Source organism: Homalodisca vitripennis, chromosome 1 (genome assembly GCF_021130785.1).
Source record: "Homalodisca vitripennis isolate AUS2020 chromosome 1, UT_GWSS_2.1, whole genome shotgun sequence".
NCBI lineage: Eukaryota > Metazoa > Arthropoda > Insecta > Hemiptera > Cicadellidae > Homalodisca > Homalodisca vitripennis.
In genome coordinates this window covers 64,586,588-64,608,475 of record NC_060207.1, presented here as the reverse complement: position 1 = coordinate 64,608,475, position 21,888 = coordinate 64,586,588, and the positions used below count along the sequence as shown (strand labels likewise).

General features: G+C 30.8%; 1 protein-coding gene across 2 annotated transcripts in view; it reads right to left on the bottom strand.

The window, feature by feature from the left end:
- Positions 1–19,615: 19,615 nt before the first annotated feature.
- Positions 19,616–21,888, bottom strand: part of LOC124363323 (hamartin) — a 102,919-nt gene continuing 100,646 nt past the window's right edge. For both annotated transcript variants that reach the window (XM_046818572.1, XM_046818580.1), the window contains exon 23: positions 19,616–19,954. In XM_046818572.1, coding sequence (XP_046674528.1) covers positions 19,951–19,954 — 4 coding nt within the window. In that variant the 3' untranslated portion in view covers positions 19,616–19,950. The remainder of the gene's footprint in view (positions 19,955–21,888) is intronic.

The window sequence follows — 21,888 nt, the reverse complement described above, 5'->3', positions numbered from 1 at the left end:
CAGTTTGAATTTACCTTTGATTTTTTATGACTGCAACAAAGAGAAAATTGTATATAATGTTCAACAAGAGAAGAAAATTGTATTAAATGATAAATTTGCTTTATATTAATGTACAGTGTCTGTTTTAATCATACTATTTTGTTATTACTCTGTAAAATAACTTAAAGTAAAACTAATATTTCTCTCACGGTATGTTATTACACTGGAGGTTAAACTAGAGTAGAGCTTATGTGTGGTGAAAATTATTTCTGCATTTGGGATGGATACAAGACATATCTACTTCCTAAAGTATACAACTAAAGTTCCATAGAACTAATTATAGCTTACTGAAGGAGGTATGTGCTCTACTGCAGACTGAAAACAAATTTCATTTGATAAAACAACATGTGAATCATATTTATCAATAATATTGGAATTAATTTAAATATTATAACTGATAATGAACTGCCAAATGTGTTGCTGACACTAAACAGACTTGTTACTATCAGCTTAAGTTAATAAAAGAGGCTGAAACATTTGTTTACAATATAGTCTTGAAAGTAACAAAACTAATCACTTTAACATGTCTGCAATCACTGTTGAGCACAGAGTTTATTCAGATAAGAAAATTAAAAGTTAAAATATACATTTTTGAAAATATTGATTATACAGAGCTTGGTCAGTAGTGTAACGTAGATAGCAAAGACAAAGTTAATTTCTAACTTTGACTACAGATTGTGCCAATGACAATTTTAACTAATTAATTAGTGATTTGAAATAAATTTAAAGACTGTTATACAACCCACCTTAGATGGTTTTTGACCAAAACAGTCTTCTCAGACCTAATAAGTAAGTATATACATATTTTTTTCATCTAGTTAACAAGCAAACTCAGATTACAACAACGAACATACATTAGACCAAAAGTAGATTGCAATAGCTAGAAATAGACTTTCTTTACTGAATTAGGCTTCTCAGATATGTGTGAGTACCTGTTTTAACATTGAGTGCTCCATATTTGGTAATGACAAAACCATCTCGACAAAAAATTATTTCTGTGTAGGGAGGGTTTTTTGGAGCTGGAGCATTTGGTGTTTGATGTAATAACTGCTTAGCCAAAACACCACAGATAGTTATCATTACTGTAGCCATGCCGCCATTGGTTGAATAACCCTCTAAGCGTCCATCATATTTTTTTTTAATTCATACTCATTTTGTGACGTTTTATTATTTAAGTAGTAACTTAAATATAAAGTGTTACATACAAATTTTTTTAGGGTAGGGTACGATAAGCGGACCCGGTTTTTATATCGAAATTGGTAAACGATATTTCTTAATCATAACCATCGATACTGAATAATTATTTTGAACAATTAACCTAATCTATATCAACAGCTGTAAAAACTTTCAAATATTACACGTAATCGTATTATTAATATTATATATACGATTACGTTTATATATAACAATAATAATTATTACACATACATACACGTAATAATATATAATTATGTGTGTATAATTATAAACAATTCAATAATTATGATATAAATCATTTGGATTGTGGCTCATAATTATTAATGAGCTTTCTCGTTCTGGTTCCTGTTTCGTTTATTATTTATGTAATTTCTTAATTATTTATGAGTTTTCCTATATACTCGGTTTTTAATTTAAAACATATCAATGTTATTTTGGACTATAGATACTTTTGTATCAATTGATAGTCTAGGATTCGAGATGTGAATATTAGGTATCGATGATTATATTCTTCGATATAAAAAACCAGGTCCACTTATCGTACCCTACCCTTTTTTTGCAATAAACAAACTGTGCTTTCACACTGTGTAATTATGAAGTTAGAAAAACAATTTTTTATTTTAGAAATAAAAAAAATTTGAATGAAAATAAAAATAAAGTTTGTAAAAAGTATGTACTTGTATTTAAAATATTACATATATTCAAAATTCAGAGTAGCCAAATTGTAAGAAATTTGTTTCTTAAGACAGAAAATGTTGAACAGTTTATATTAATAACATTTTGTATATACATTTTTATGAAAAAGCGCACATTTAAAAATGTTTCCTACTTTCTCTAGTTTTATTACATATTGATTAAACAATGCCTTTTATATTATACTAAATATATCAGTAATACAACATTTATAATAGCCTACTTGTAGCAAAATTTGTTATGAATACAGAAATATACATTGCTATAATATTACTTTAATAGTTCGTAATATTTACATATTTTATATATATATATATATATATATATATATTGTGTGCGTGTGTGTCACTGAACTCCTCCTAAATGGCTGGATCGGTTTAAATGAAATTTGTTGTGTGTCTTCAGGTGGATTCGAGAATGGTTCAGATTTACAATTTGGTTCAATTTAAATAGTTTATTTAATTATATTTTTTATTTATAAATAGTTGTTGATGTTGGAGTGTTTTACATTGGATCCGGCAAATAGCGCTATGACACTAATACAAATTGAACTGATACTTAACAGCTGTTAACACTTTCGGCTGATGTTCATCATAGAGGCAGAAACATTTGTTTATATTAAAATTTAGTAAATTATATTTGTAAAGTGCTTGATCAGTAGTGTAATGCAGATAAAGACAAAGTTATTTAATTTTAACTTTAAATCGTGCCAATTACTTTTCTTCTACACTGAATTGATAAATACTATACATCATGCTCTTTAAACAATATTGACCATCTGTAGAGATTTTAAGGTGAGAATTTTGATTTTAATTAAATGAAATAAATATGAACATGTTTAGCTGTGTTTTGGTAAATCCTTATTTTTTAGATTGATAAGAAGTCATAAAGAGGAGGAAAATTGTTACCTTACAAAAATGCTTTTTAGTACACTTTTTCAAGAAACCTTGCTTTCAAAATTTTTTCCTGTATAAATTTTGAAAAATAAATCTGATTTTTTCTTCTGCAACTAAAACCTCCCTCCTTCAAAATTCACCCAAACTAATTTAACAATTTTCATGGAACTGTATAAGCCAGCGGGGTCAGTATCGACCCTCTGCTAGTACAACAGATGGAGTAACTGCTTATCTTCTCCAGATTCTGGGTGTGAATGGGTTAAGGACTTAACAGTGCTTTCTTAAAATTATGTTGGTGTCAGTCCAATTTAGTAACTTTTGACAGAATGGTCCTAGAGACTTCAAACTTGTACGCAGATTTTTCTTAGTCCTTTTTATTTCAGGGCCAGAAGTTCATAATAAAAAGTAAAAAGAAAATTCAGAAATGTTTGCATTGATCTTATGGGTAACCATGATTGCGATAAACAATCATAGAAAAACAAATTTGTAATCAAACTGAATACAATCATATGATATTTTATCATGTGACAGTAGCATAAGTCATGAAGTTGTTTTGTTGGATTGGTTTATGTTAGTAAAATCAAAAATTTTATTTTTAACACTATTTTTCTTCACATGACAAAAGTTTTCTCTGTCATTCTTCTCATCATAATTAATCTAGTGTATATTCCACTCTTTGGCAAGGACAGCTTGGACCATAGTTCTCCCCATCATAATTTGTTTTCTTATAATTTTCTTTATAATAGTTTTTCCTGTACTTCTACCATTTTCATGACACAAATCTCTTACTCATTTATCCTTTGGTAGGATATCATTTATTCTTACTCATTTATTTATTTTTGAGAACGTTCATTCTGAAATCAGGGTTTATATTTAAGGTAAGGAAATCCACAGATTAGAAGTGTAAACGCTGTGCAAATAATAGTAGATAACTGCACCATTAAAGAAATATTGTAACAGCAATTTAGAACTCTGAACTAGTTATTACAAGACAGTGATAGATAGGCTTTGCTGAGTAGTTTTAACTTATAACCACTCGTGTAAATAAAAACAAAGGTAATTAAAGCAGAAATTACTGATCTAGAAACAATCCCATATCTTTCATTATTTTTTGTGAATATTAAGTTTTAATTAGCTATTACATAAAATTTATCGGAAAGTTGTTTCAGTTTTCTTCTGCTATTTAATCTAAAGTTATACAGTTGTTTGGCACTTAACATCTTCCTTATAAATTTTGAATGTCTGAAAAATAAATAACAAACTACAACAATTAAATAAACTATGAAATATACATATTTTAAAAATAGAAGAAACTGTCCATCAGTCTAAACATGCAACACTTAAAAAATTAAGCCTAACCGACTGAGAGTGAGAAAGAGTCACAACCCACATGTCATGTCATGCTTCCTAAAATAATTGAACTTACATCGTATGATGTGTAGTTATGAAGGTTATAATTTATAAATTTATCAAAAATAAAAATTACTTTTGTTGCATTATTTGAGGAGAAAACTAGGTTATAAATTAAACAATCTATTTGAATAATTTAAATAATTTTTAAGTAAAAAAATAATATGTTGTTTATTTATTTTTATGCACACTTTATAAAATAACGATAAAGTGCATCGAATATATAGTTGTAGTTATTCCGATATATTCTTTGATATATTTAATTTTCTATATAAATAGAAACAAATATGTCAAATTTAAAAAAAAGTAGGTGCCTGTATAACTGAGTTTTTATTTTTATTTTTTGTGTTAGTGTGCAATGTCTAAAATCTGTATCAGTATAGAAGCTGACTTTCATATTTGGCAAATAGCTTTTACAACTGTATGAAATTAAATCAAGATGGATATTCTTTTTTTATTTGATTTCATTTGTATACAATGGGACAAAACAGTTTTCAAAATCATTCTTAGTACATAATTTTGTAAAATTAATTAAACTTACATTACAAAATAAAAGTTTCATCAACACAATTTTTCAGTTTGCTTAAGACATAAGATGTGATGTCAAAATAAATAATGTTCCAACTCACAGAAAATAGGTTACTAGTAGTCTATGTCAGTCATACTTATTTAGTAAAGTCTATATACAGTATACTATTTACAAAAGTAAGTTTTTATAAAAGTTAACAATTAGTTACATACGTGGATAGACTCACTGTCACTGCCTTTGAAATATCAGCTGCAGTACAATGAATACTATGTAGTAACAAACTGGATATGTGCATTTTGTTGTACATATCTTTATCTTTAATTGAGACTAAGTACAATGCCATATGTCAAAAATTAATAACACAATAATAAATATTCGAAAAGCCGATCTAATCCGCCCTTGGTACTATTCAGACATACCCATTGGGCCAATTCCTTGGCACTAAAAGGATTAACAAGGTTATTTCTCTTTGCAAGCCATATTAAAAAGTAATAACAATTCATACTGTTTCATACCCCATTATGTTTCATATTCTGCAGAATAAGTTATCTTTAGTAATGTCGTTTAGCAATGAGGTTTTCAATGGACATTATGGGAAGAGGCAGATACTGAGTTACAGATGTAGTAAAATTTTTAGTGCCAAAGTTGTTTTCAAAATACAAAAGTAAAAGCGCTTAACATCCCAGTGCATTTAATTATTGGATCAGAGACCATTAGACAGATCTATCATACAAATGTTTATACATATATAATCCTATATATACTAGATCTTTATACCTATATTTTCCACTGGTAGGTCTTGAGCCCCATAACCATGCAGACTCCATAGAGAAACGTGTCTAACACATTATGGTGATTTGAAAGTGATAAGTCGAAGCTCCTAGTCTATCTAGCTTAGGAGACATTCAGAAAAGAAATTTCTCTGCTCAGATTCAATTGCATGCATTTCCGAACTTCATAAATAGTGTTGATTGATTTCAGTCAACCACTCAGTAGAATCAATGATAGATTGGAGAACTTCACGAATCTGTTACTTTCACCATTGTTTGAGAGATCTTAATATCATCAGCATAAAGCTGTATATAAAAGTTCAGGATAGATGCTAATCATTAATAAACTACAAGAGAAACAGAAGACCCAAACAGCTTTGAGACACTTCTGGATTGGCAACATAGCTCTAATAATACAATCCTCCAAATTATACTGTAAATTTTCTTTCTTAAAGCTAGGATTTGATCTAGCGAGTAACATCAGAAAGAAATCCAGAAACTGGAAATTACATTTAAAAAAGTGATGTGAAAGCTTATCAAACGCCTTTTGGAAATCAAGGTAGGTACTATTCAACCTGACTTCATTATTCGAATACTAAAACGACAATGATTACACAAAATATCTCTCTGCCAATGTGTACTGAATCCACGTTTTTTCACACATTGATGTAACTTCAGGAAGAATGAGAGGAATAAAAACACTCCAAGAGCCTAAAAATTCAGCTTGTCTGAAACGCAGTAGTAAATTCATTGAATTGAGTTTATTTAATTAATGCAAATTTACACTGAGTACTTGTATATTCAGATTTATTATATAATACCCGGTCTGATGACCAAATTCATCTCTCTCCAAAGCCAAATCCTAGTTATACCACTGATTCTGTACGTAGAAAAAAAGTATCACCTATTTTATCAATCAATTTTAAAATTATTAATGACTCTTTTTTTCTTCAACACTATATTGTTCATAAAGCTACTCAGAAAATGTTCTATTCTTTATAACTCTGAAATGTTTAAAAGTGTATCCGTTAAGTTCTCAGTTGATAATCCATTTAATACAGTTCAGTTACTTATTTATGGTTTAAAGTTATCGTATTCTCATTGTCAGGAGTTATTGTGTTTATAATCTACAATTTATGGAACTGAATAGATGTTCTTCTCCGCTATTATCAACATCCAACAACAAGTTTACTGTTTATTAAATCATAAGCCTCTCATATTACTGATAAACAGTATTATCTCCGTAATGTCCCAAGAATCATTTGCTTATTAAGCAAGAAATATTGATTACTAACTTAAACAAAACATTATTTGAATCATATTAGGCCTACAGATTTTTAATCTTCGACATATGAAACTTAGTGCATAAAATATATTTGAAAATATAATTTAAAATAACAGCTGTGGTTTGTAGCAAATTATTTAAATCACTGTTTTAATCTTGTGTGGACATAAAGATATTAAGGTATTGTTAATGTAAACTGCATTGGACAATATTTATTAATAAATTAACAAAATCTTGTTGTATTTTTACCTTCCCTTTTAAGTACTATAATTTAGTGCTTTAAAATACCTGTGGGGGAAACATTTTAAAAGTATTTTTAAAACTAGGTAGTTAGTTCTAACAGTTGCAAAAATCTATACTTGAAGTTATAAAGATAAGATATATATATATATATATATATATATATATATATATATATATATATATATATATATATATACATTTCAATAGTCCATAAGCAACAATACTTATTATTTATGTAATAACAGTTACAGTTTAAGAATGTGACTAATAGTAATTACATTTAGAAGGCAAAATACACATGGCTTTGTGGTATAAATAACAATTTAAAAAGAGAAAAAAACTACAGGTTTTGTTGAAAAATACTTGTAATTATTGTTATATCTTTTCTCAATGTTTTAAACATATTTTTCAAATAATGCATATTTTTACATTCTGTTGCCCATGTTGGGTTGAAAAAGCAGATAAATATTTTTTGCTTCAATCAAAAAATAGCACTTCAGGTTAAATTCCACTGAGGAAAATTAATCTTAAAGATAAGTATTTCTTCAAGTTTGCAGATTTGTATCTGTAAGCATTGTATGGGGTCTGTATCCAAGATATCTCATGTTTATTTTTGCATGTGAGAATGTTTTTACATTTATTGAAGATAGCCTGAAAAAGTGCTGGAGGTTTTTCTGAAGACTACATAGTTTCCAACTAAACAGAAGATATGAGTGCACAAACAAGAATAACTCGTTATTCATTCATTTTGTCTATAAAGTCTGCAAGAATGGATGTGTCTGTTGACAACTGAGTGCTTACAACAACTTATTTAGAACTTCACCAAGTTTTTAAATTATTGTAAAATTATCTGTTTGGAAACCTTAAGAACTAGCTATACTGGTGCCAATCTTGATTTAAGCTCCTTTAGAAAGATTTCTATAATAGCCTAATGGTAGCCATGTGGACACAGTAGTACATACAGTACACACACACACAAACCAGAGTGTGATCATCTATTTAGACTGTTGCGGGTCAAGCATGAAGTCTCTTTTAAAGCATGTAATATACTACCGCTGGTGCACTCAACACTGCTATTTCTATTTCAGTAAATTGTTAGAGCACTAAAAATTTGCCTGAAGGCTTACAAAAATCCATTTTTAAAGTGCGATCCACCACCTTTTACGTTACCACACATCACTATATAGGAAAATAACACCAGTAATGCATAAAATCAAAGTACAAACTCATACTTGTAGAAGAAGAAAATAAAAACGTCAAACAATGCCATGTACTCGTAATGGAAGTAAACAAGCAGTAGCAATTTCGCATTTTAGTGGCAGACTGTATAAAAACAGGGTGTACCACTAGTGGCTCACTATGCCTTTTTGTGATTACATACAACTTAAGCATGTAGTGAGCCACTGGTGGTACATTAATAAATACGCTAAAATCATAATAAGCTACCTTTCACCAAAAATATATGGTGGACTTTAATTATAAGCCTATTTGACAACTATTTCAGTATAAATATTAATTGCACAATTTTGCAAGGACCACGTCTACTTTTGAAAACAGTCAACAGATATACGAGGATGGTACCACAGACCACATCACTATAAAAAACACCTATTGATAAGTATTAGTAAGCTGTAATAATTCGTGTATGACCATAGTTAGTGATAATTGACATTATAATGTATCTATAAAATAATAATAGGCCTGCTTTTGATTCATAAGAATCTGTACTTTCTGATGAATATAATATCCTATATTCATTTAGCTAATGCAAAGTGTTAATTGGTTTCTCTGAATAAAGCATTTGATAACTATTTACAATAAGTATGAAAGGTTTTATGGATTTTCATAATTTCACTATGTCTACTTAATTGTATTTGGAAAGTTATACATTATGTTGTTGGTAATGTAATACAAGTGTACTGCTGATTGAGAGCAGATTATTTGAGTGCAACTTAATTTACTTTGGTAAAAAAAACCTTCAGCACAAAATAATAAAATGTGAGGGTTATGGACAAGTTTTTAGTGAAAGAGGGCTAGAAAGTAAATGTTAGTGCACACATTTTAAAATTTATAGGATTATAAAATTATAGAAAGACTATTTAAAGGCTTTTCAAAAGCTTCCTTTATTGTTGGCTACTTGGGAAAAAAAACGGTGGACAACAGTAAATTGAGGCAAGACCTATTAAAGTATGCTTAAATCTCCATGTTATAAGTTCAAAGTTCTTCAACCACTACGTGCTTTACATAATACATAGGTCCATTTGGTGACACCTTGAATAACTTTTCTACTTAAGAAAACTATTTTATTATAAATGTATATTTTTGTTCTTTGTAGCTAAATTATACACTTTTTCCGTTTGAGAAATAACTTGGAATTTCAAGTTGAACCAAGAATGTTTTATACACAACAGAATTATAATATATTTTAACCAATTAAGGTAAAATATATGCAAAATGATTCTCTAACATAAAGAGAAAACACAATAAACCAGTGATAAGCACCATGTGTTAATCTCTGATTACACAACCTGCAGGTCATCTAAGTTATCAGTTTGTCATTGCTTACACGAGATTATGAATCATGTACTTGAGATTTGTATACTTTTTAACATATAATTCAGCTGTAATCAGAAACTGGGATTAGTATAGATAATACATAATTTTAGAATGTTTGTTAAGAAATAACAATGATAACGTTGTTATCTTTCAACAGGTCTTGTCAGCCTGTTGGAAGTTCACCAGCTTGACAGGACGAGACTTCTTCTAAATCAATCTTTATCTTATTGAAGCATTAAAATATATGAATTTCTCATTGTTTGCTTGTCTCTCAGCTATAACCTGGTTTCCATTTATATAACTCACCAAAAGTTAAATAGGGCTACAGGCTGCAGTGAATTCGTACATGTTCTACTGATATACCTTTTTTGTTGTTTTTCCTTTGCATCTGCCACTGCTATAGGGCCTGGTAGAAAGATTATAATTAATTAATGAGGAAAGGAAACCAACAGCAAAGGAATGTTGAAATAGTAACGTTAAGCACTCACCAATATAAATCTTTCAAATAAATATGTGAATGTTAAGTTTAGCTCCAGTTCACCTTCCTCTTAGTGCTGTGTCTAGAATCTAACGCTGTCACATAAATATCCCTTAAAATCTGGAGTTGTGTTTGTCTGAAGAGATCAAAAATCGTTAACCCAAAACTATTATATGAACTCTACATAATTTCAGCATTTAGAGACACTTAGACCACAAAATATAAAGTAATATAGGTGATTAGATATTCTCATTGTATTATCAGGTGCTCAACTGTGTGCACACAATATTTCTGACTCAATCTCTAAGCACAGTGGAGAAATCGAGTTTTCTTCAACTATCAGCTATGTGGTTCGTTGGCTGTCTGTTTTCTAAACTACATTGAACAGCTAATCAGCTGTCTTGTCAGCTTGCCTCTTTGCACATGCATGACAAATCAGACATTCAGATCAAATAGATGATTTTCACATGTACTCCATAGGTAAACATACTTCATAGGTTTTTTTTTTAGATAGTGTATTTAGTTAAATGTTACAGATAAATATATTCTACATGTATTCTCTGTTCAGATTGACAGTAGTATGTAAGTATACTCTTGATGTAGTATACTATACTCTATATTAATAATACTTACTCATAATAACAGTTCAGTAACTGACTAACACAACACAATTTATTTTTTATTCAAAATTGTATTTTATATCTCTTGCATAAATTTAATGAAATTGTATTTAGTGTAGTCTTTTAGAGCTGTTGGAATCTGAGGGTTAATAAAAAGTTAATCTAGTGGATAAAATTGCTAAGATTTTCTATATAGAGATTAATTTTATGAAATGAAAAAACTCAAACATTATTAACATTTCAGAGTCATTACTAATACTATGATATGAACTGTAACATCATATATTTATGTATAATATATAAAAAAAGAAAATTTTAATGGCTAAAAATTGGAATTGGTCTAAAAACTTACTTTTGAGACATTGAAACAATTAACTTGGTTTTTTTTGGAGTTTTTATTATACGCGACACAAAAATTTTGAAGTGTTTACAAATAGCAATTTATCATGATTAATGACAGTATTATAACCATAAAAATTTTGTGGACAATACAATTTTCAAAAAATGTAATTAAATATTAAAACCAAGTTGAGAGTGTAGTGAGTTAATAAGAATTAATTAGATTATTGGTGATTTGTGACAAATGATGGCCAATTTTAAAAAGAAAATGGTTCAAAATTTCTTAAATATTAAATCAACTACAGATGACAAATCAGTGTAGCAGTGACAGAATTAAACCTCAATGTCACATTCTTCAAAACTATTCAAGTTTTGGATATTAAACATTTTTATCTTCAACCAATTTTGCAGTGAACAAGGCAAGCTTAGACTTCTCAAGGCTTTCATAGACCAAAGAAGAAAATACCCCTACAAGGACCATTAAAAAAGTATAAGCTGAACAAAGCTCCCTTATTAGTGATTTAATTTAAACAATGTCAAAAACTACCACTCAATTTTAATTCATTGTGTCTCATTAATACTGTTGTAAAGATATGACACTGCAATGGGTATAAAACTGTACCACACCACTAGCACTGTATTGTGCGTAGCTGTATTACACAAAGTTACAAGGGTAACTCTGCAAGGGTTATAAAACTGTACACGTCTACATATACAACATTATGTCAACCCTTACAGAGTGATCATGAGGCTACTTCAACTGGCTATAACACTGCAAGGAAAAAACTATACACATCTACATATACAACATTATGTTAACCCTTACAGTGCCAGCGGATGGTCATGTGGTGTTATCCTACAAAGTGATTCATGAGGCTACTCCAACTGGCTTAAACACTGCAAGGGTTATACAACTGTACACGTCTATGTATACAACATGATGTCAACCCTTACAGAGTGATCATGAGGCTACTTCAACTGGCTGTAACACTGCAAGGGTTAAAAAAACTGTACATGTCTATGGATACAACATTATGTTAACCCTTAAATGTTGTTACCGCTGACCAAGATTTTGTCATGCCTAATGGATAAGTCTAGTAAGATTATTATAGAACCATTATATTTGTGCAATGCTCTCCCAATCACATTGACTGCATTCTGAGCGTCATTACGAGAAATATTAGACCCACATGCTATGGGCATCATGACCCAGTTTTTCACAATCAGTGTTGCCAAAATTCAAAATCTGCTCAGCTAACAAACCTCTTGGCCTAACAAACCCAACAGCATCCAATAACTTAGAGCGCTTATTTAAATGAAATGTTATATCACGACCATAACTATCAGCACATAGAAGTAATTTTTGTTTCATTTTGTTACTTTCTCTTATATTAATGTGGTGGTGGAGAGATTGTGGAAGTATGTTTGAAGTGTCAAGAGTATTAGTGATACAATTACTGTCATCAGAATTTTCAAATTCAGAGTTATTTCGGAGCATTTCGAAAGGGTTTTTTGAAGTGAAATCTAAACACGATAAAGACTCAGTTACATTGGATTATCGCTGTTGTCAAGAGTTTGTGGATACTTTCTGCCATTTATTATCTTTATTTTTGTAGTATTTTAATTATGCTTTCTAAAGTGTGTATTGCATCAAGAAATTTCTTGTCTTTTTTATAAAACACGCAGGTCCTACAAATTGCAAAGGACCCTTATTTACATTATCCTTGTCATCAAGTTCGAGGACATAAAGGGAACTTTTTTTCTCTTGATGGCGTTCTTGTTTTGATTATTTCATTCTCATACAAAATAGATTTATTTATCTCTTCGGCCAGTGAGGAACAATTTAACTATTCAAAGATTTCTTCATTAATCACATCTTTAGCAATAGTAGTAAATTTCCTCCATCATTAAAGTTTGGATTACATTTTGAAAATGTCCATTGTCCCAAAAAGTCCTTTTTTCTATGTTTTATACATCAGATGGAGTTAATCCAGCACATTTAAAATGGATCTACTTATGACATGAGCCTGTACCTAAAATGTCAGATGGTCTTACATTGATCATGTATATTCCACAAGGATAGTTGACCATATTATGACTAAAATGTAAGGAGTCAGTGTTATATGTTTACAAAATCTGAGGTAAACAAAACAATGTAAATATAGCAGACCAGGACAGAGCAAAAGGCACAAATGGTCTGAGATAAACTTTATACAAAGAGACTAAATAATGTTTATACCTGTACTTATATTAATATAATGCTTATAAAAAGAGTTAAGTGATCAAGTAGTGGGAAAGAAGAAACAGTGATAGCAAGGTTTATAAACTTTGAATTGATATTGATATTATATCCTCCAGAGCAGCTTGCTGGTACAAAGGTCAGAAACTTGCACCCTGATCTAGTCCCTTCTTATCTCATCTTAACTAGACCTAATCACTTCATTCCTGAATTGGCAAAACGTTTTATATTTGTAGTTTTAGTTTAGTTCTTTGATAACAGTTTTTCACATGACGATTTACTCATTCATATAGATAACATTTATCTTTCCACTTACCTATCAAAAAATTTCTTAAACAACTATATATTACCACTGATATTTGTATCAATCCTTACTCATTTATGACAGCACAACCAAATGTTTAATTAAACTTACCAATATTTTCAATGTGTATAAAAGTATAGAGTAAGCTCAATAGATGTCTTTGCACTCATTTACGACAGCACAACCAAATGTTTAATTAAACTTACCAATATTTTCAATGTGTATAAAAGTATAGAGTAAGCTCGATGGATGTCTTTGCACTCATTTATGACAGCACAACCAAATGTTTAATTAAACTTACCAATATCTTCAATGTGTATGAAAGTATACACTAAGCTTGATAGCAACAACACTTTTTATTTCAGCCTTTTCTGTAACAAACCGTTGTTGAGCACAGAGTAAGAGAATATCCAGATAATAAAATTGAAAGTTTGAGTAAAAATATACTTTCAACTCAACATTTTTAGCAAAAGTATTATATATAAAATACTAAGTTACCATATAACTTTTACAATAAATTTAAAGACTTATAAAACCCATCTTAGTTACCTGTTAACAGAATAGGCTTTTCAGATCTGTGCATGCATATATATATATATATATATATATATACAGGGTGATTCAAAACTAAACGGCAATCTCTCGGGAGCTTATTCTATAGCTAAAAACAAGTAAAAAAGTTCATATAACCATATGCCCGGAAACGCTTCGTTAGCGAGTTATGCCTAGCGAAAGATTTCGCCCGGATTTCAGAACCCTTGGTGAAGTCAGGCCGTATAAAAATGGTAAAGGTAGTTACAAAGATACAAATACGATTGTTTTTTATGTTTTTATATCTGACAAATTTATTAAAATTCGTCCCAGAGCTGTAAATGCAATACTTTCAGAGATATCTTACGTATAACACAAGATTTGGTGCAAAGAAATAACACATTTTTGTGTTTAACGTAAGATTACTTCCATAAATGTTAAATAAAGGTCATTTTTTTTCTTAAACAGATTTGTAGAACATTTAATTCTGAAAAGATTCATGTGAATTACTTAGGAAAAAAATTAATAATAGGTATTGAAATTTAGCTTTATTTAAAAATAAAACAGACGCACAAAAATGCATATTCTCATCTGCATAAAATATTAACTAATGTTTAGGTTGTGAGTAACAGCTGATCATTTATTCTAGACTGAACATTAACATAAAATGTATTTACCTTTATAAAACTGTAATAATCACCTATAATAGTTGCTCAAAGTGTCCTCCGTTGTTAGCAATGCACGTTTTTGCACGACGAATCCACTCTTTTCTAGCGCGTTTCATAACGTTTGGAGCATTCTTGATAGTTTCTGCCGCCTCTGTAATGCGATTACGTAACTCCTCTATGGTGTTAATCCGTTTTGAATAAACAATTGACTTCATCCAACCCCATAAGAAAAAGTCTGCTGGCGTGAGGTCAGGAGAACGTGGTGGCCATTTTACTGGTCTATTTCGACCAATCCATTGTCTACCGTATGTATCATTTAAATAGTTTTTCACATCATTAGAAAAATGTGGAGGTGCTCCGTCGTGCATAAACCATGCATTTATTCTGTTTTGAACAGGAATATCTTCCAAGAGGGTAGGCAGGTTTGTTCTTAAAAAATTTAAGTACGCTACTCCATTAAGTCGATTAGGGAGGAAAAATGGACCAATCAAATTATCACCCAGAACACCAAGCCATACATTGACTGAAAATGTATGTTGAAAATGCCTCGTCACAGTTTCATGTGGGTTGTCGTACGCCCAAGTATGGGTATTACGAAAATTTACAATTCCATTTCTAGTAAAACAGGATTCATCAGTAACGAGAATACGCCGAAGAAAATACTGATGTCGTAAACAATTTCTTCTTAACCAGCAGCAGAACATCTTCCGTTTATTAAGATCTTGCGGTAATAAGTCTTGAACACGTGTTATATGGAATGGGTACAACTGTGCTTCATGAAGTGTCCGCCATAATACGCTTGACTGGCAAATATTTAACTGACGTGATAATCGTCTGGTGCTTGTGGTTGGTGATAATTCTACAGCATTTATTATTGCTTGTTCATTATTATAGTTCCTTGCGCTACGTTGACGACCAGTATCTATTCGCTTCGGTTTAAAGCTACCAGTTTCTCTAAGTCGTCTCTCCACAGCTTCAAAGCTGTGATGTTTTGCGATCAGGTGTTCTTCGACGTGGAAAAGTGTCACGATATTCCTGAACTGCAGCTAAACCATTCTTGTTAACTTTACCGTAAATCAGTATCATGTCCGTATACTCTTCAAACGAATACATACCATTTACATTATCTGCCATTATTTACTAAGATAATTACATACACTTTTATAAAAATATTTAATAAAATATTTTAAAAATAAATATTTAATAAAATATTTTAAAAATAAATATTTAATAAAATATTGTATAAAATATTTCCAAATAATCACAGGATCTCACAAAATACAATCTTCACACGCCACAATACAAAAACCTCCATAAAGGTTATTCAAATATTACTTCATGAACTTAATTGTTGATCAGCTGATATTGCCAACCTTTGCAAAGAAAATATGACGATAAAAAGTGTTGAATAAATGATCAGCTGTTACTCACAACCTAAACATTAGTTAATATTTTATGCAGATAAGAATATGCATTTTTGTGCGTCTGTTTTATTTTTAAATAAAGCTAAATTTCAATACCTATTATTAATTTTTTTCCTAAGTAATTCACATGAATCTTTTCAGAATTAAATGTTTTACAAATCTGTTTATGAAAAAAATGACCTTTATTTAACATTTATGGAAGTAATCTTACGTTAAACACAAAAATGTGTTATTTCTTTGCACCAATTCTTGTGTTTTACGTAAGATATCTCTGAAAGTATTGCATTTACAGCTCTGGGACGAATTTTAATAAATTTGTCAGATATAAAAACATAAAAAACAATCGTATTTGTATCTTTGTAACTACCTTTACCATTTTTATACGGCCTGACTTCACCAAGGGTTCTGAAATCCGGGCGAAATCTTTCGCTAGGCGTAACTCGCTAACGAAGCGTTTCCGGGCATGTGGTTATATGAACTTTTTTACTTGTTTTTAGCTATAGAATAAGCTCCCGAGAGATTGCCGTTTAGTTTTGAATCACCCTGTATATTGATTGGGAAACAAGGCAAAATTAACTAAGTAACAACAAATAATAAGACTGGAGTAAATTACAATGGTTATAAATAAAAACTTTTTGACAGATTTTCTTGATTGTGGCAATAAAGCAAACTCAACATTGGTGATTGGATACATTATTTACTCAAACCAGCAGTGCTCATACGTGTGTTAAGCCTATGAAATTGTGTGTAAAGCCATGGGTAACTGCTAGTTATGTTATATACAAAAGACCAAAACCATCCACTAAAGAAATAATATCTGATATTTTGTTATCAGGTAAATCAATTTCATCATGAGATGTTTTTGCCATGGTTCAAAATTGATCCCTGCACAAGCAGGGCAAACTCTGAAGAAACATATCAATATCTTTGTATTGATTTTATTCCAGTTGTTCAATATGATTTATGGACAATATTCAATAGGTTTCTGTCCGCTGATTGGAGTTATGGTGTTCTTAGTTAACAAAGCATTGATCTGTCACCCATTTACTTTAGTAAAATTAATTTTTCTTAGGAAAAATATTTAACCCTACAGCTAGCATGAAAAGAATTTTCATCACCAAAGATCCGTCTGATTTAGCAATGACAAGTAATTGTTGTCAAAGTAGGGGTATACAGTTATTTAAATTTTAGGTATTTAAGATCATATGAATGATTTTTATTTTGCATATTCTGGCATAGCATTAACTATAGTACTGATTTATTGCTTTTACTTTGAATATCATACAACATCGAACATTGTTCTTAATACATAGCTGACGTGAACGTAATACAAGTCAGTCACGTTGTTGCGTCATCCATGTTGTGAAACTGTAAACAAGTGCCGGGTTTTGTGTTTGGAGTTAGGAATCCAAAATAGTATTTATAGAAAAATGAGTTTTATAGTGTTTTAGTGTTGACTTTTTTTTCCTTCCTGAGGGAAAAGGGCAGTTTGACCCTGCGCTTAGTCCTAAAAGGACCTTACTTTAGTGTTGACGTTACTGTGGTTTAACTTTCTTAGGTTATAGTTTTAGTTGTTCATTTTGGGTGAAAGCTTTAGAGACGATCATGTGATCTTAGTTAGCTTGTTTTGGATCGTCATATTTCTAGTGGTGACGAAGTTTATTCTGACATTGAAGTAAACCTAATAGACCATGTTACAGATGTGATATCCTCACAGTTGTGTGAGTTAGACAGAGAACTTGTTATTCCACCTGGTGATGCCTTGGCCCTGCTCATGAATTGCAAAACACCATAACACGAAATGTCACTTGTGTGCCATATGTGAGTGTAAAGACTCGAAAAAGAAAACAAATTTCTTTGCCCTGGATGTAATTATGGAGTCCACTTTAAGTCCTACCATCTGCTCGAACACTGCCAGACCAGCTTGAGGGTTGCCAGCCACAAACACAGGGTAGAATCCAGCGACTCTTGAGTGAAAGATGAAACTTTTTATAAATTGTACATATGTAAATAAGGTGGGATTTGAATTTAGTGTTTCATTTTATTTTTGGTTTAACTATCATACTTACATAAGTAATCACAAAATTATGTTTACCCATGAAAGATATTATTTCTTAAGTGATCAACCTATTTAAAAAAAAAAACAGTAACTGTGCACGCTTTTTCTTACAAAGCAATGAAACACAAGTTTTGGGGTAAAAGTTAAGATAACTGTATGTTGTTGGAATTGGCACAAAGTTTAGAATAAGTTATACACTTACAGTTTTGATGTAAAACTTTGCTAAGCAGTTGCAAATCAAAACATTTACAAAAATAATTAAAACCAAATTTTTTACAATTTTTAAAAATATATGTGAATAAATTGACATATTGCATATTTACATTTGGACTGACAGTTATGAAATGGGATACATTATTAAAAAAACATCTGCATAGCTGTTGAAATAGAGCCGCCAGTACAGAGAGATACCATTGCCAGTTCTAGGGTTAATATTGTAATATGTTATCTCAAAACAGTAATAAATTGTAAATTACAGCTTGAGAAAGCAAGGTTAACCACTGGGGGGAAATGTTTGTTGTCTGACGGTAATAAAATTAGCATGTACTTCATTACAAGTATTTTCGTGAAAATCTTAACAAAATTAGTACATCAGTATTTTCTAGTGTTGAATGGGTTGGGGAAGAAACCATTATAGGGCAAGATTCCACTAACTTATGAAAAGAATAATAATTATTCTTCATCTGTGGTCCTACTTTCACATAGTCAAGAATTGAAGTTGATATGTTCGGTCTGACACCTATGTGTCAATAACTTTCATCTTGAGTTCTTAATTACTTATTAACAAATAAATATTTCAAAAATACAAAAACATAGATTTTTACTGCTGACCATTATTTCAGGTTAAAAATATTTTTCTTAGTAAGTTTAACAATTTATTTGAAGGTACTACTGCTATATTGTGTATTTATTTTACCTGAATCACACAAGAAACAAAAAATTAAAACAAAAGACCAACCATGACAACGCAATTTAGAATATTTACAACACAATAAAGTAAACTAAACACGAACGAAGCATAAAGTACAGGGCATGGTGTGTTTCTGTTTTTGTCTGTGTATGTTTAGATACAAATCATATGATAACGCAGACATTTCCAATAATTTCTGAACAAAAAGAAATAATTATTAATTGGAAGCTGATAAATATATTGTTTACCTGTCTTACCAATAACACTTTTTCAGAAATGAAAGAATCACATAAATACCAACGTAACATTTGTTTGGTGTCTGGACTGAGTCTGTGATACAATACATGGCATCTCATTTGGTAGTTCAACAAACACATGATTAACATAATTAATTTTGGAAAGGGAAAATAAACCAAACATTGAAGTGATTTGCATAACGTTTAATTTCTTTGTATACTATATTTAACGCTGGATTTTAATCGAAATTGAACCATCGCTTTAAAAAATAAAGAACTTCTCATGAATGCACAACTGTACACAGTCTTTCAAGTATATGTTAAAATGTGTCTTTATAAATAACATTGTTATTCCATGATGACAACAAATAGGCCATTTGGATGAATTTTACAAAAAAAATTTCTTGCTGTATGCAAACATCAAGCTATATCGATCTTCAGTGAAAGTGTCTTGACGAGAATTCTACAAAATTATGATAAAAAATGCAGTGCAAGAACTTCAACTGATCGCTGCATATCTTCCATCATCTAAACATAAATTAAAAACTTGCATTAACATATGAACAAGAATGGTGGTAAATCAACAAAATGCAACTGAATTATTAATCAAATACACACACTAGAAAAACACTGAGGTTATCATAGCTCGAGAGCATTATACTTGTAACACATGCATTACCTTAATATTCTAACTGCAAAATATGCTGATAATACATTTGAGAAAAATAAATTCTGCTTATTTACAGGTAAAAAACCAACACCAAGTTTTCAGAAAATAGTGTTCATATTAACTTAGATATAAATTGCATATATTAACTATACGCAGTGAACATAAATCTAATATATAAAAATGAAACTGTTCGTGTGTAACAGCATCACTCACAAACGGCTGGACGGATTCGCCTAATTTTTTTAAAAATTTGTTCGTCTTGATCTGTAGAAGGTTATAGGATACTTTTTATCCCTTTCCCGATTCAGGATTCCGCCCCACTGGTTACAGAAATACCCGTAAGAAATGCATTGCAGCAAACATATGTTATTAAGTGAAAGAGTCTTTTCAAATTTTTAATCAGCTGTTCTTTGTAAACATATATTACACTTATAGTTTTAAAGCATAGAGTAAGCTTAAGAGAAACGACAAATTTTGTTTAAACTGTTTCTGCAATCACTGTTAAACATAGACTTTACTATCCAGATAATACAATTCAAATTTGACGTAAAAATTCACCTTTAACTGCAATATTTATTTAATATAAACCATGCTCATGCTTGATCAGAAGAGCAATGCAGATATCATAATTACTATCTTACGTTGGCTACAAATATAAAGAATGTTATAAAATCAACCTTAGTTGTTTTTTTTTGACAGAAGTATGGTTCTCAAAACTCCGTGTGTACATATTCTCTCGATCGAGACAACAAAGCAAGCTCAATCGTGGCATCGGAGATATAACTAATTTAATCTAAAATTTATTATAGTAAAAAAAAAAATTTACTAAGTAATATAAGGACTTCGGTTCTTAAGATTTGCGTGCGAAGCCGTGGGTAACTTATTGAAATGCGCAGCGAAGCGCGCCGGGTCCGCTAGTTATCAATAAAAACTAAATGTCATTGGTTTTCAACACATTATAGTGACCACATGCTCCGGTTAACATAACCAACTTAAATGAACCGGAACACGTCATATAACATAATTTAACATCTTCTTTTCAACCTACATCAGGCATCCATTTGATTATTGCCATAATAGAATCAATCTCACATTTGGGACTTTATCATATGGCATTGGACAATACACTGTAACCTAAAACTTAAACTACCTCAAATGACACAACAATGTTGGGCAGTTAATTAATCACAGACTTGATCTTCATCATATGGCGCCTAATGTGGGGCAAATAAATAAATTAACCTCATACTATGTTCTTAACACATTCACTGCGGGTGACGAGCATGCTCGTCATGCGAAAGTGGCGCGCCAGGTGGTGGACGGGCGAGCTCGGCATACGGCAGCTGCTTTCATATTGCCTCAGTGTGAGCTGAGCACTTGCCTGGCAAGGCTGTAACACTCATACCGAGGTGTGTCTGTTTCGGTGAGTCAGTTGGTGCAATTCGTCGTCGGTTCGCCATTTTCGTTTGTTGTGTATGCTTTGCGATATTGTGTGAGTGGATTATAGTGTCTGTTGACTGTGTAAGTGTATGTAATCATAATGGAGGAAGAAGATAATGTTATTGACGATAATTTTTCATCTGATGAAGACAATGAGTCGAGTTCAAACAGTTCTAGGGACAGTGAAGGCGACGTCCCCCACCCCCAGTGGGCCAGCGACATGGCTGGTTTACGTGACCTGCTAACACTGGTCAGCCTGGCTTGCTCGTTCCCATTCCAGGTGACAATAAACCAATTGACTGGTTCAATCTCCTTCTTGACACCGTGTTTTTAGAGAATATCATTAGACAAA